This window comes from Rhinichthys klamathensis, unplaced genomic scaffold (assembly GCF_029890125.1).
Source record: "Rhinichthys klamathensis goyatoka isolate OS25496 unplaced genomic scaffold, OSU_Roscu_1.1 h1tg000216l_1, whole genome shotgun sequence".
Taxonomy (NCBI): Eukaryota; Metazoa; Chordata; class Actinopteri; order Cypriniformes; family Leuciscidae; genus Rhinichthys; species Rhinichthys klamathensis.
The window spans coordinates 1,011,972-1,027,500 of record NW_026606741.1 but is presented as its reverse complement, the minus strand read 5'-3'; the positions used below and the strand labels follow the sequence as shown (position 1 = coordinate 1,027,500).

Here is a 15,529-nt window from a genome sequence, read left to right as displayed (position 1 = left end):
CAAATGCTTGATAAAATGTTTGATTTAGGGTTAAAACCAACACATACATACATACATACCATTGCAAATATTTGGCTTTGCAGCTGTCCGTCTCCTCCGTTAACTTGTCCTCAAACAGTAATGGGCTGACTGAGTCCGAAAGGCCTCTCTGGTCTTTTCAGCTGAAAAAAGAGATAAGAAAATATCATTATGTATAATATATAGGATTATTTAAAGGAAAAAGTATTGATTTACCTTACAAATATTGTATGTTACATTATTAAGCATTAAAAGCATGGTAAGTGTTGTGGTTACTGTGCATTTACAATAAGTATCACATTAAAACTACCAATAGTGTGGTAAAAGCATGGTAAGTTTTGTGATTACTGTCTTTTTACTACACTTAGCCTATCACATTAAAACTAATGTCACTGTGGTAAAAGCAAGTGTTGTTTTTACTGTGCTTCTACTACAAATACAACTTTGGAACTAATTGTACTACTTTAAACCTGATATGAATCTGATTAAGCCAGGTCTAGGCCTATAGCACGTCACGTGACAGACAGTGTTTAAATCACCCTGTTTTGAATTAGAACGCAATGAAACGCAAAGCCTCCGTGGAGATGACACATATAATGCAGTGACTGAACGTGAGCTAATCTGATTAATATCGAAAAACAGAAAATACATTATATCAAACATTATTCGGACAGCGTATTTGGTATTTACGACTATACTTACCAACACCTGGCACACGTGACTGATGCCAAATATCGCGATGTGTTCGGAACGAGACTTCTTCAGCGCGATTTCCTACTGATAAAATATAATTTAAGAAATATCAATAAACAGCAAAGCCATCCAGCTTCCCTGGCTATAAGAACGACATAATAACATTACAATAAAATAAAATAAATAAAAAGCGATCAAACGACGACAGAACAATGCAATATCAACTTAAAATCACTTTTTTTAAGTAAACCCAGATTAACCCCTTCAGACCTGAATTATGTTTCAAGTTTCTGAAAAATATAAAAGTACATTTTCCCAGTTCATGAGGCTTCTATTAATGAGACCAAATGAAAAAAAATAAAAAATATATTGTCTTTCATTGTAATTTTTTTTGTCCATTCCAATGGACGTCAGGTCAAAACAGGTGTACTTCCCAAAAATGTACCAACATGAAATAAATTAATAAACATAAAATTTGTTGGTCTATACTTTAAGCTTTTTCTCAAGGTCAAAAACTTTTCAGCAGTATACCATTTCAACTTTAATTTTGAAGTTTTTGTTTTACAGATTGCACATTGTTTGTAACAAACTAAATATCTTTGAATCAATCAATATGGTCATATTAAAGTCATTTTCTGTATGCATCTTTCTTTTATTTTAGATCAAAAACTTGAACATTATAACATTGCAACTTTAATTGTAAGGTTTTTGCTTTATAGATCGCACATTTGTTTATTCATAATAAAATAAACCTAGGAATCAATGAATGCATTCACGTTAGAGTCATTTCCAGTGTGCATCTTTGAAACAATTTATCTGTTAACGGTTTTCTTGTATTTTTACAGTACATTACTGGCAGCACGGTTGCCAGCAAGTTACTGTATTTCGATTTCCAGTAACTGTAGTGTAATTCACTTTACAGTGCACAAGATCAGTACTGTAAACTACAAAATAGTACTTTACTGTATTTTTACTGTATTTCGTAATTTGGTCTGCTTCTGCTGTAATTAATTATACGGTATTGTACTGTAAAATCTATATTGATACATTACTGCTAAATATTATTGTAATTTTCAAAATAGTTTCTAATAATGATAATATTATATTATAATAATATAATATAGTTATTAGGAAAATATATAGTAGGAAAAAAAATACTATGGAAGTCAATGGCTAGTGTCAACTGTCTTGTTACCGACATTCTTTAAAATATCTTATTTTGTGTTCAGCAGAATACAGAAACTCATACAGGTTTGAAACAACATGAGGGTGAGTAAGTGATGACAAATATAATTTTGGGCCAAAAATTCAAATTAGCCCATGATTTACTCACCCTCTAGCCATCCTAGGTGTATATGACATTCTTCTTTCAGACGAACACAATCAGAGTTATATAAAAAAAAATGCCCTGGCTCTTCCAAGCTTTATAATGGCAGTGAATGGTTGTTTCTGTTTTGAAAGTCCATAAAAGTGCATCTATCCATCATAAAAGTACATCTATCCATCATAAAAGTACATCTATCCATCATAAAAGTGCATCTATCCATCATAAAAGTGCATATCCATAAAAAAATATTAAGATAAAATAAAATATGAAAAATATTCATATTCAAGTTGCGCTTTAGATTGAAGTCAAATCCGTATGTTCATTTGGCCGGAAGCTAGTTATTTTACTTTATAAAGTTTTAAATACGGATATTTTTCTTACATCTCCATCTTCCTCATCACTCCACATAAAGTCAACATCTGAGATATTTCCATCAGCTATATGTTCAAGCACTTCAAGAACTGTATATTCTGCATATGAAAAAGTTTCAAAAATGTATCGGTACTGTGATATAGATTTTTTTATATAAGAATTTTCAATCAGCATTACTGGACATGTGATTTCAGTAACAGGCTTTCGAACCCACTGTCCATTCTAATGGACAGACACATTTGAAAAAATCCTGATTTAAAACGTGCAATTTTACAATCGATTTTTAACTTTAATTAATAAGTTCAATCTTTCTATTTTACATACAAATTAAGTTGGCATGTGCACCGAAAAAACAACAACAATGAATTATTTAAATATAATTTATCATTTAAAAAATAAGCATTTAATTTATTATGCCTGCTAGGCATATTAGTAACACGAGAGAAATTTCCAAAATCTGCAGAGAAGCAAGCTTACTGAAAACAAAAGAACAGATCAGCTGAGATTATGTGGTTATGTACCAGGGTTAATTGAAGTTGGGTGCCCACTGCCCACTAGCTACTAAACTTCCTGTACGTTTCACGGAGTATCACCTGACTGAAACGTAAATTCGTAACGTTCTGGCTAAACGAATTCTTTGTGCCTTCGATATCTTATTATATATTCTGCTTACAGTTAACCCATACTCGGTAGTGAGACTACAGAGACACATATACAAATTAATAATTGCTCGCCGACGCCGTTCAAGAATAGTGCCAACTAGTTTTGTGCAGTTTGGTACGTAATCAACACGGTCATTTTCTCGCGATTCCCTGCCGTTTAATTTCAATAAAACACAGAAAACTAAAACATACAAATGCATTTTTTATAATTCATTGTTCCGTTTGCGAGGCAATACCATACTCTTTCGGTAAACACGTATGTTACCTCGGAGAAGTGCGATCCAGAAGTATGCTCATCGGACGTCTGCAGTCACGCATCCTTGGCACCTCAAAAGCCTGGGACAAATACCTAATTGATATTAAAATGAGTGTATATTGAGAAGTTTGAACATCATTTACTGATATTGTCGCTTTTATAACCTTTAATAAACACGCATCTTGAACGGATAAAAATTTATACCACTTAGCGCCTCTAGTGGACGTTACACCCGAAAAGTGCAGGGAAACGTAACTGGAGGTACGTATTTCAGGTTTTGCAAAAATGTAGGCAGAGTAACGTATTTCCAATGAGCCTGGGTTGTTAGAAATCAACGTTTAATCGATCTGAAAACTCTGTTGAAACTTAAAGCAAGGTACGTTTTTACCGCTCTCTGGTTGCTTCAATTTAGTCCGTGATCTGGATTTCTATTGGATCCCGCGCAGCAGTTCAAACATCAACCAATCGTCGTATTTTATGGTCTTATGGACCTTATTCACTTGCCTACATGTAGAGTTTAGAAAATAGGCTACTTTTATATTATGCAAGATGCCGAAACGAAAATTGTATTGCTCTTACAATTGCCAAGGAGAAGAAATGATTCCTCGTCGTACTGGTGGAATCAGGTGGAAAAAAAGGTAAAACTTGATTTTCCAGCAAAGTTTTGGTCATATTGATAATTTATAGTCCCTAGAAATGTGTGTTTTAAATTTGATACACTATAATATATCCATAAATAGGCATTAAACTTATTGTTTAACTTAATTTTACAAATAATGTTTAGTTTAAGTTATGTTAAATTTAGTTTTAAGGTTTTAAAAGTTTGATTAAAATGTTGTAACACGCATTGCCAAACAATTATTAATTTTTAAATTAATTTATAATTTATTAATTAATTATAATCAACCCATTATAGGTTTACAGGCATTCTTTAAATTAGCATGTACTGTTTGTGAAATATTATGTATGGCTAATAATTTTATGTCATAATAATATATTCATAGAGATGGCTTCCATCTCAAGACACAAATATAAATCTAAGCACAACAGCAATGCTAAAATGTAATTTATTATTATGTCTGTAAAAGTGGGAAAAGCTGGGGTGGGTTGTGAACACTATTCTGATGATCATTCTCAGGGGTTGTGACTCAAACAAGGTTGAGAACCACTGATCTAGACTAATGATAAGTAGTGTAGAGTTGTAAAGATGTCTCTCTTATAATGTTGTGTCTGAAACTGTACAGGAAAATCGAAAAATGTCTAAATGACTTGGAGGAGGGAAATTTCCAGAGTGTCACTAATGATGTAAGTAGTACTAATTCAGAAAATAAATCAGACAGTTACAAATGAAGATGTAAAGTTACAATAAAACAAATGTTGGGAATTGTAAATGTATGTAAGTTTTATTAGGCACAATTAAGTTGAAGGCTTTCTCATCTTTTGAAAAGAAAGAAGTCAACTTTATCCGCCTTTAAATTGACTGTACTGTTGTCTCCTTCTTTTATATATTTCCTTCTGCCCGATGATGTTTCGCACTCACCAAAGGGGACTGAAGAATCCGCCCCCACAGATATAGGCCTACAGGTAGACATTTTTGAAGTAAATGACATTAATCTATTGATATAGGCCTATTGTTTTTTCTTTCACATAAATGAATAATGTTGTCTTCTCTTTCAGGACAATATATTATTACAAGCAGAGACCACAAGAGAGTTACCATCCATAGAAAAACAGGTGAGGAAAAGTTTTGTTTAAATGTCCTCCAGCTGTCAGTGTGGATACTGAGGATGACCAAAGGCTATTCTTTTGATTTTCATGAATTTATGTATTGGCATATTTTAGGAAATGTCACACCTCCCTGAAAGGAAAGAACAGTCACAACCACCAGACACTAATGTCAGATTTCTTCCTTTGAAAATAACCAACTCTTAATACTTCAATCTGTTTTACTTAACATTCTCTTTCACATACACATTAATTAGTTAATTTTGTCCCCTCATCCAGGTCAATCTACCGCTGAGGACAGGGCAGCCTATGTCCAAAGAAATACAGGTAAACATGCCCTATTTCTTTTTTAGTTCAATTTCTATTCATTTTTATTGCTATATTAACTATTGATGGTTCAAATTATATATATTAAAAAGTCTTGATCTTTTTAGGATGACAGCCCTATGTCACATTCACCAGAGACTGCAGAAGAGGGAACCTCTTCAGAAATACTGGTAAACAAGAAATTTACCCCAGACTATATGTAAATAAGGAATGTTGTATGTCATTTTGGTTTACATTGTGTTGCTTACATATGTAAGGCAAGCCGTTAGGCATGCAAGCCATTTTGATTTTTAATCATTCGCAGGATATGAATTCTTGATATCAACAATTTCATTTGAACAATTACATTTTCAATAGTTAAAATGCTCACTCTTCATATCAGGAATTCGATTTCTGCTAGTGATACATGTTCTAAAATTAATTCTAATTCTAAAATGCTAATTCTAGATATCAACTATGACGTCATTACTCGCAGAAATACAAATTCTTGATGCCAAGAATTGAATTTCAAATAGTAAAAACCATAATTCTTGATATGTTTAATTGTATTTTCACTAGTTAAATGTCACCATAGGCTGCCATTCAAAATTAGTTGTTGATATGAATAATTGATTTTTTTCTACTTAAAAAATCTAATTTCACATATCCGAAATGCAATTGTAATAAAAATCATATTTTTTTTATATCGATACTGTGTTACTAGTAAAAATATACATTTCTGATATCAATAACTACATTTTCACTAGTTTAAATGTTAATTCTTGATATCTATAAATGTATTTTAACATGTTACATTAGCTAGTGTCAGTAAAATATTATGCATGGCTTATAGTTTTATGTAATAATACAATATTCCTCTGTGGCCTATGGTGGTGGCTTCTCAGAAAAAGTAATGTTAGACCAACTTAAGACACCAATATAAATCTAAGCACAACAGCAATGCAAAAATGTAAATTATTATTCTGTCTGTAAAAGTGAAAGGAGCATACAGGTAGATGTTGGGGTGGGTTGTGAACCCTAGCTTTAATCTTGATGAAAATCCTGGGAATTCAAAACAGCTTGCCATATTGTTGAACAAGAATATCAACATTTAGAGTAAAACAAGTTTCTTTTGGTACACACTTTGGTTATGATCACTCATATTTGGATTATTTCCCATTTTTTACAGAATAACAACCAATCAAATCATGCGTCTTCAGGTCCCTCAAATGACCATGTCACAGATGCCAGTTGGCTGAACATCCTCGCATTTTCCATGAAGCACAATGTAACAGGGGCTTTAATGGAGGACCTACTGAAGCTGTTAAGGTTATGTAGTGGGGATGCTGCAAGCATCCCAAGCAGCAAGTACATGCTAGAGAAGGAGTTTAAAGATTATGTAGACAAATCAGAATACCATCATTATTGTGGTGTTTGCAGCTCTTACATTGGCCTCTCAGTGTCAAAGGATGGTGAATTAAAATGTCAGATTTGCTCATCAACCCAAACTGTGAGACAAAGTTTAGAGTTGGGTCATTTTTTTATTTGTATACCTTTGAGGAATCAACTTAAAGCTCTTTTGGAGAATGAGCCTATTCCAAATATTTACAATGGCCAAAACAGAGATGGAATAACAGATATTTCAGATGGGAAGTTGTACAAATATCTGAAATCAGTTAGTGATTCATTCTTTTCCCTGTCATTCAATTGTGACGGTGTGCCAGTGTTCCAGTCATCTAAATACAGCATATGGCCCTTACTATGCTCTGTTAATGAATTACCCCCAGAGGAAAGAGATAAAAATGTCATGCTATGTGCCTTGTGGTTTGGGTCATCAAAACCACAAATGACTAGCTTCCTCAAACCTTTTGTGGAGGAATGCAAAAGTCTTGGACAAACAGGTCTTCAGTGGCAGGATCCAGTAGATCACTCAATCAAAACGACTAAGGTCTATGCATTATGTGCCATATGTGAAGCTGTTGCACGACCTTTACTGCACAATTTCAAACAGTTTAATGGAGAGTATGGGTGTGGGCATTGTCTTCATCCAGGTGTTCAAGTGAGAAAAGGAAACGGGACTGTGCGAGTGTATCCTTGTTTAGAGGAGATGCCAGACCTTAGAGATCATGACACAACTGTGCAAATAGGTGAGATTGCCAAAAAATAATGAACAGAGCATTTTGGGCATTAAAGGGCCATCTCCAATTGTGGACTTGCCAGATTTTGACCTAATCAATGGCATGGTCCCTGATTACATGCATTGTGTGTTGCTGGGGGTTTGCCGGCAAATAGCCACTTTATGGTTTGATTCGAAAAGCTATAGTAAACCATGGTATATTGGTTTGAACACTGCAACAGTGGATGTAAATCTTTTAGCAATCAAGCCTCCAAGCATTTTTTCCAGAACCCCACGGTCTATTGTTGAGCGGAGGTTTTGGAAAGCTCACGAATGGCAGAACTGGCTTTTATATTACAGTTTGCCAGTCCTTAAGGGGATACTTCCAAACAAGTATCACTGCCACTGGGCTCTACTTGTGGAGGGTGTGAGCATTTTGCTAGGTTCAGACATTAGCCAAGAAGATATTGACCATGCTCATGAGGCTCTTGAGCTTTATGTTAAATCAGTTCAGTCTTTGTATGGCGAAGATCAGATGACCTACAATATGCATTCACTTCTGCATTTGACTAAGAGTGTTGAGAATTTGGGTCCTCTCTGGGCCCACACTGTAAAAAAATGATCGTGATTTTAACGGTAAAACACTGTAAAAATGCTACAGTGAAAAACTGTTAATTGGTTAACAGAAAGTTTCCTTACTATATACGGTAAATAACTGTGATATATATAATGGTACATTTGATTTAATTTTACTGTAAAATACCGTTAAATTTACAGTTTTTGGAAGTGAAAAAGAACAAGTCATTGTATAATTTACAGTGAAAAAATGTAAATTGACATTCCCACAATTCCCTGCGTGACACTTCACATTTGATGTATTTTGTTTTTAAATAACTGTTTCTTCATAATGTGGCGATTGTACGCACGTATAAATATAATTAATTATTATTCATAACGGATTATGATCAATAATTAATAATTGAATTATTTTCAGAATTTACTGTAGCAAAATCAATAGTATGATCAGTTTATCAGTTCATCCAATGAACGGAAAGCATAAACAATTATTAATTCTAGGAAATATAATATCTTCTTGGCCAAGAAAGACTAATTCCCAGCTAACAGCTAAATTAAGAAATAAATCAAGGGTCAAAGCATAGGTAACTTAGATCGAAGTTCAAGACAATAAATCGGTAAGCACATATCACAAGTAATGCTTCTCTTTTCAAATACAAACAATACTTTATTGATTATAAGCCTATGGCTAACACACAAAACAAATATCTAACACAAACACACGCACACGCATTCATACAAGTTGAAGAAAGACAGAGAGTGAGGAAGAATGAGTTTTAGGAGTTAGATGGTGAGATCCCAAGTTTCTATATGCACTTAAAAGACATGACCTGAACGAACCATCAATAATTAATTTCACCCTTTTATCGTTTCTTAGGCGGGTAATTCAATTTGATATTAAAATGCACCTGCAGTTTCAAGTCTGGAGGTACTTGCTTGTCCTTGCTTTGCTTTTGAGGATTCCCTTTTGTCGGTGTGAAGGCGTTCCCCGGTCCGTTGCTTGGCTGATCTTCTCGTGTGCCTGGATAGACTTTGGACAGCCAGTCACGTGGTGTGTTGGCGCGGATGAATGAAAGTCTTTGAAGTTGAAAGCTGGTTTTGCAGTTGAAACGTTAAAACGAAACTTTGCAGCAACACTTAACTTAGAACCGAGACTTTTAACGGAAAAGAAAGAAACTAAGAAAAGAAAGAAAAGTGAGACGAGATGGCTTCAATTAAATCTGTTTTAACCCATATCTTGATTTGGGTCATTTGTCTCTGCGTCTACATGGTTACTATAACCATCGTCGGGCATCACAAGAGAGAGTCACCAGAGCAAGAGCGCATCACAAGAGCGAGGATCACAAGAGACCGTTCAGAGAGAGCGTTTCTGTGTTCGGGTCTAAGGTTTTAAAGTCCAATGTTTTGTCCCGCCTCCTGGAGGAATTTGGAATTCGGACAATAAGACACTATTATGGTTATTTGAGAAGGGGGTCTTTTCTATCCCCCCCCCTTCTCTCATCGCGAATCATGTGTCCTCTGTGGTCTGCTTACTCATCAGCTCGAAACAGAGGATTCAGTTTAGACATAATTTCCATTTTAAGAACATAAACATTTTTACACAGATTTCAATCAAGCCATCTTTTGAATTAAACACATACGAGCATAATGATAGGAAACACGACACTTTCATTCCAGTATCTCTAATATTTAAAACAATTACATGACTTAGATGTGATCTAAGCAGAATAGACACATACAGGGGTTGTAAACACAATATATAATTGTTATGTTACATGATTTTGATTCTGGGTCAGTCAAGAATTGTTCTGGGATGAGTTTTATTGGTATTGGAGAATTGGAGGAAAGTCCTTATGTGTGTGTGTGTGTGGGTATCCTTATGGTCAGCATTTGTGCATCCGTGGTGTGTACCACGTGAGGGTTTAGTTTCGCAAATGGCTGTCTTCAAGACAAAGGGTATTTTGTATGCAAGTCCACTTTTTCAGCCTTAAGGATATAATTGATGAGGGGAAAACTAGCTCGGGACGCTGAATGGTTCAGTCTGTTTAGTCGCAGGGGTCAGGTGACGTCTTGTTAGGGCCTCTTGCTTCACCATTTCTGAACAGATCTGTTCTTGCCAAATTATAAAACATTGACAACATTCTCCCTTTAGTTAAGCAACAAAAGGTCTTCTTGGCTCATAGCCTCAGGGATAATTTGGAATATGCAGCCCCTTGTGTTTGGTTATGTCTGAAAGCTTCAATTGTGTTTGGTCCATTCTCAATGTTGCTACATATCCCCCCTTCGGTCGATGATGGGTTGAGGAGAAGGCATCATTGAACGCTGGAGAAACGGGTAGAGGAAGCAAACACACACAGCAAACAACAAGACAACACCTCCAGGACTGGTCACTTTACTGGTGCAGGGCATTAGATTACCTAGGCCTAAACAGGTTCACTCTCCCAATATAGTCAATCACGTTGAATAAAGTTTAGTTCAATTTTAGGACCGTTATTCTATTTTGTTTTGGTACGGTGATTGATCAACTTTGTGACTAAATTTGATTTGTTTGTTTTATTCTCTTCTAAATTGTTCTAGGTTTAGACCAATTTACCTTTCAATTTGTGATACGAATGATGCAGGGAGTTCTCTGGCTCACATTCGTTTTAAGGTGACTTACAAATATAGGAGTGGTGTGTCAATCCTATTATTGTGACCTTGACCCTTGTGGGGTGGACAGGCATTTTACCTAATAAAAGAAGGAAAGGAAGGAAGGAAGAAGTAAAACAAAACAAAGCAGTTGAATGTTCCTGATATGATTTATAACTACGGTTGCGCAGCTAAGGTGTCAGGTATCATGATGTAGTGCAGTGTTTCTCAACCTCTCCTGCAGGGACCCCCTGACAGGCCATGTTTCTGTTTTAACCCTGAAATGGCACACCTGATTCAAGTCATTAAAGGCTTGAGTAGTTGACTAATTGATTAATTGAACTATTCCTACTCTAATTACTCATTAAGCCTTTAATTACTTGAATCAGGTGTGCCATTTCAGAGTTAAAACAAAAACATGGCCTGTCAGGGGGTCCCTGCAGGAGAGGTTGAGAAACACTGATGTAGTGAGAGGTGTTCTCAGGTGTACTTGTTGGATGGGTAGTTACCATGTTTCCTATGGTAAGTGTAGCTAAGTTGTTAAGCTAGTTTCTGAAGTTAGTTTCTACCTGTTGGGGAAAACATATTTGTTGAATGTTTTGCACGGTAGAGGTGGTTAACTTCTGTATGTAAGTGGGTATGTTAGGGGTGTCGTGTAGTGCATGTATGTATGTATGTATGGTCAGATCTGTCTCAGTCTGTTTTGCTCCCCCCTTTTGCTTGATGGCTTAGCTTTGATGAGCTTGTTGCATCTTTGCCTTGAAAAAGGGATCTTCTGTGATCTGCTGGGGGTCAATCCAGTAAGGCAGGAAGTTCTCTGGCAGACATTGGGAGGTAGTTTGGCACGGATGTGTGAAGATGTAGTGCGAAACTTTTCTCCGTTGTTGCATTCCTCCGATGATGCCTTCTGGTTGTGACAGACTTTCTGACCTTCTGTGCATACTGTTGTTGCTGTAGCACACACGTGGTTCTTGAGTTTGGAGCTCGTTTGGTGGTTTCTTTATGAGTGATGGGTAGCCAGGATGGTGTTTTCTGGTACCTCTGGATGTTTGTCAGTGGTTGACTGTGAGAGGCCACTTTGTTCTGTGTTGTTGTAGAACAAGTGGTCCTCATGTTCATTATGAAGGTGTATCAGATGAAACGGTGGTCTTCCGTTCCATCGCCATCCTGTTCGTCATCCATGTTTACCTCATTTCCGATGAACACTTTCAGTTGCCTCATTAGTTGCTCCGTGTCTTCTGAGGGTAAACTGTCTGGTTCTTGGGCATACTCAGTGCTGTGTTTAACTGAGTGGTGCCAAGGTGGGTTTCGTTGTTGAGTACCCACATGGAGTGCTTTTGGATGCCTTGGTTGATGGCCTTTGGATGTCCAGTTAGGTTTCCAGTGGTTTCCTTCTTGTGGGTTACTTGAGAAGCGTGGCTGGTCCCATGGCATTTCCATGCGGTTAGTGTAGTAGGTGTCAGCGACATGGGAGTCACGTTCTCTGTGCTCCTTACGAAGGACTGTGGTATTGTCATGCCACTGGGTGTCTTCCAGTGCAAGGCTTGTGTCTTGGCTGATGGAGTTTGAAACTGTGGATGTTTTCAAACCTTTCTTTGAGTTCATCTTTTGTTTGATGTAGGCCTTGTGTGTCAGGTCACGTAGCTGTTGAATTGTCATTGTGCCTGGGCAGGCCATGATGCCAAGATGATGACTCAATCCGGGGTGCAGGTTTCTCAGGAAGAGGGTTTTGAAGTTCACATCCTCTTCAAGTTCAGGTTTGTTATGTGCACCTAAGTAGGCTTGTCGAAAGCGGTAGTAGTAGGCTTGGGGAGTCTCTTGTCGACCTTGTTTGGTTTCCATAGCGATTAACACACCGTGTTCCGACTCTGGGCCTGTGAATTCTTTAATCAGTGTCTCACATAGCAGCTGGTAGTTTGACTTGACATGAGCAGGTTGTCTGTCTAGGAAGCTTCGTACCTCTGGACTGGATGTGGATCTGAGGAGGTAGAATCTGTCTCTGTCAGTCATATGTGGTCTCACCTCTAGGTGGAAGTTGATATCTCTGATGTAGGTCTGGATGTCGGGACCCTCTGTGGAGTTCGGGTTGAACTGAGTGATATTCTTCACCAGCTGGTTGAGATCTTTAAAGGTCATCCCCTGTGCAGCTTTGGAGTCTGTCTGGGTGAGCTCTCTTCGTTTGTTAGCAGGGAAGAGTTCTGTGGTGAAGGCCGGTGACGTTTTGGGTTGTGGCCATTCACTTCTTCCGTTGTATGGCAGTTCTTGGATGGAGGACTCTGTTCTGCTCAGCAGGGGTGATGCTGAGGGAGGTCTCTCCCTTCTTGGCTCTGGTTTCTGTTGGAAAATGTGCTGGAGTTCATCTCTGACCGCGTAGAGCTCGTCGTTGGCGTCATCTCGCTGTTGGGTCAGATGGTCCATTTCAGCGCTGCACCTTTCCAGGTGGTCTTTCAGAGCATTAATTTCAGAGTTCTTATCTTTAATGTCAGCTGTGGCTTTCTCTAGCTGATGTTCAGCAGACTGGAGTTGGTTTACCAGGTGCTTTTGGACAGTCTTTAATTCTAGTTTGTCACGTTCAGTGACTGCAAGGGCTTCTTGGAGCTTGTCAACTTGTTTCTTTGTTTCTTGCTCCGCTTCGTCAGGCACTTTGAGTTTGTCCTGAGCTTTCGCTTTGAGCTGGTCTGTGCAGTGTTGAGTGTGCATCAGCTCTCTCAGGAACTCAGTGGTCTGACACTTGAAGTTGTCCTGGACTTTCACTTCCAGCTTGTCTATGCGGCTCTGGGCACGTGTCAGCTCCTCTTGGAGGTGGGTGATGTGCTTGTCGCTTAGTTTCAGCTGGGCTGTGAAGGCATTACTTAAGGAACAGGTGATTTTGGTTAGTTCCACGTGGTTGTGGTTCTGGCTTGAATCACGTGTCAGGAATCTTCTCAGAATTATGATTATTATTAAAAATAATAACAGTTCAATTGTCTTTGGTGTGAGGCAGTCTGTAATGCCTCTGAGCCAGGCGTCCACGTCGTCCCTTTGGGCACTGGGGTTCGTCGTCCACGACATGTTGGTACGCTGGGGTGAAGAGACTGACACAGACCTGTGTGGAATGTAGGCCTATATGTGGTTGAACAGCTAAGTGTCGTTTCAGTGACGATACACTAATAGTGAAATGTTGTAATGTCTACGTGTTGGTCTCAGTGTAGGCAGGTAGGCTAGTGATGGGGAAACTTCGTCACTCAACTGAGTGAGGGAAAGAGAGAGAAAAAGGTTAAAACAAATCTCAATTTGTAAAGGTTTTTTTTTTTTTTTTTTTTCAATGGGAGAAATATTTTTTATAAATATTTTCTATCAATGAAAAGCTGGTTTCAGCTCGTGATGTGAGGACTACGTCACTCAACTGAGTAAGGGAAAAAGAGAGAAAGAGGTTAAAAACCAACTTAAAAAAAAAAGAAAAACAAGAAAGAAAATTCTCAACTAGGAGAGATATTATTTTTCTCGTAAATGCTTCCTATTAAAGAGAATCTGTTTCCAGAAAGTTAAACAATATTATTGTTTACGTTTACAACGAAAAATAATACAATAATAATGCTGATACCTCTTTTCTGAGTTTGACAGGATTGACACCACACACCGTCAGTTGGGCCGCTTACAGCAGGGATGCTTTGAAGGCGACGGTTGCTCAACACTTGTCTCTGTTAATTGATCTTGGATGAGATGTCAAATTGTAAATTGCGTACACAGATGCAGGGAGAGTGAGGAGAACAGAGAGGGTTTGATTAAAAAATCAAATACCTAATGATTTCTTTGGAAAGATTGTCTTTCTCTTTCTTTTGAATCGATTGATGGTTCTCTCAGGTGTGTTCCCTACAAGTGCGAAGAATGGGATGGAATAAAGCAGGACAGCACAGGCAAGATGTGAGAAGGGAAGGAGGGAAGGAGATTGGATCCACAAATGGCTGGAGCCTTTGTCGAACTACGAGTATGGAATTGACAGTTGCCAAACAACTAAACATTCACAAATAAACTTTTGAAAGAGAGGGTTATCTCTGATTTATTTGAAACTCGTAGTGAGATACCAATGTCTCCTTTTGAGGCTCAGGTGTGTCACTTCCAAGCAAAAGGGAAGAGGTAATGAAGATGAAAGAAAGTAATAATGATAGTGGACAAAATAAGAAAGGAAAATTAAATAAAGGGGTAAATGAATAAGTAAAATAGAATGGTTAAGTTTATAACCACAACTGAAATAAATGAGAAAAGGAGGATACAACGCAATAACAATAAGAAGCAAGTATGAGTCTAACAAAATTAGTAATAGGGAAAATGTTGGTGGAATAAGTTCTTAACTTTCAAAGTTTAAGACTTAACCGCCTGTGATTAGATCTAAAAGAGAAATTTAGAAATTATGAAATTAGATTTATTAAAAATAAATCGAGAAATCATTAGAAATTACCTGTTAAGAAAAAGAGGATTTAAATTTTAATTTAATAATTCCCTTAAAAAAAATCAAATTCGAACTTGACAATTAATAATCATAAACCAGCATTTTCTTTTTCAAGTAAAATGGAGGTAAAGGAATTAATAATTGCAAACGACTACCTTTTCACGGAAAATATGGGTTAAGTAAGATATGGGAAAGGTAAATAAGACAGAAGAAAAGACCAACAGGTGTAAAGTTGTTAAATCACTTTAACGTTGTTCAAACAGACACTGTATTTAACCATTGAGGTTAATACTACTGATAACCGTAAATAATGCTAAAGGCGTTAGCATATAGGCCTCACTGTAAACAACTGCTTTGGTTAGCTTGGCAAAGGGCTAGCTAGCTTAGCCACCAAAAGGGTTTGTTTACACTGTGGCTCTGA

General features: G+C 37.1%; 2 protein-coding genes across 2 annotated transcripts in view; one reads left to right on the top strand and one right to left on the bottom strand.

Annotated features, from left to right (window-relative positions):
* The window catches only part of LOC130097323 (gastrula zinc finger protein XlCGF7.1-like), a 362,909-nt gene that overhangs the window by 25,528 nt on the left and 321,852 nt on the right, over positions 1 to 15,529 (top strand). The gene's annotated exons all lie outside the window — the stretch shown is intronic.
* On the bottom strand, positions 11,811 to 13,730 carry LOC130097298 (uncharacterized). Its single transcript, XM_056264096.1, has one exon. The coding sequence runs from the start codon at positions 13,728 to 13,730 to the stop codon at positions 11,811 to 11,813; it is 1,920 nt and encodes a 639-aa protein (XP_056120071.1).

Excerpts from the sequence above, each read along its gene's own strand:
- LOC130097298 (XM_056264096.1), bottom strand. The coding sequence starts at position 13,730 with ATGTCGTGGACGACGAACCCCAGTGCCCAAAGGGACGACGTGGACGCC.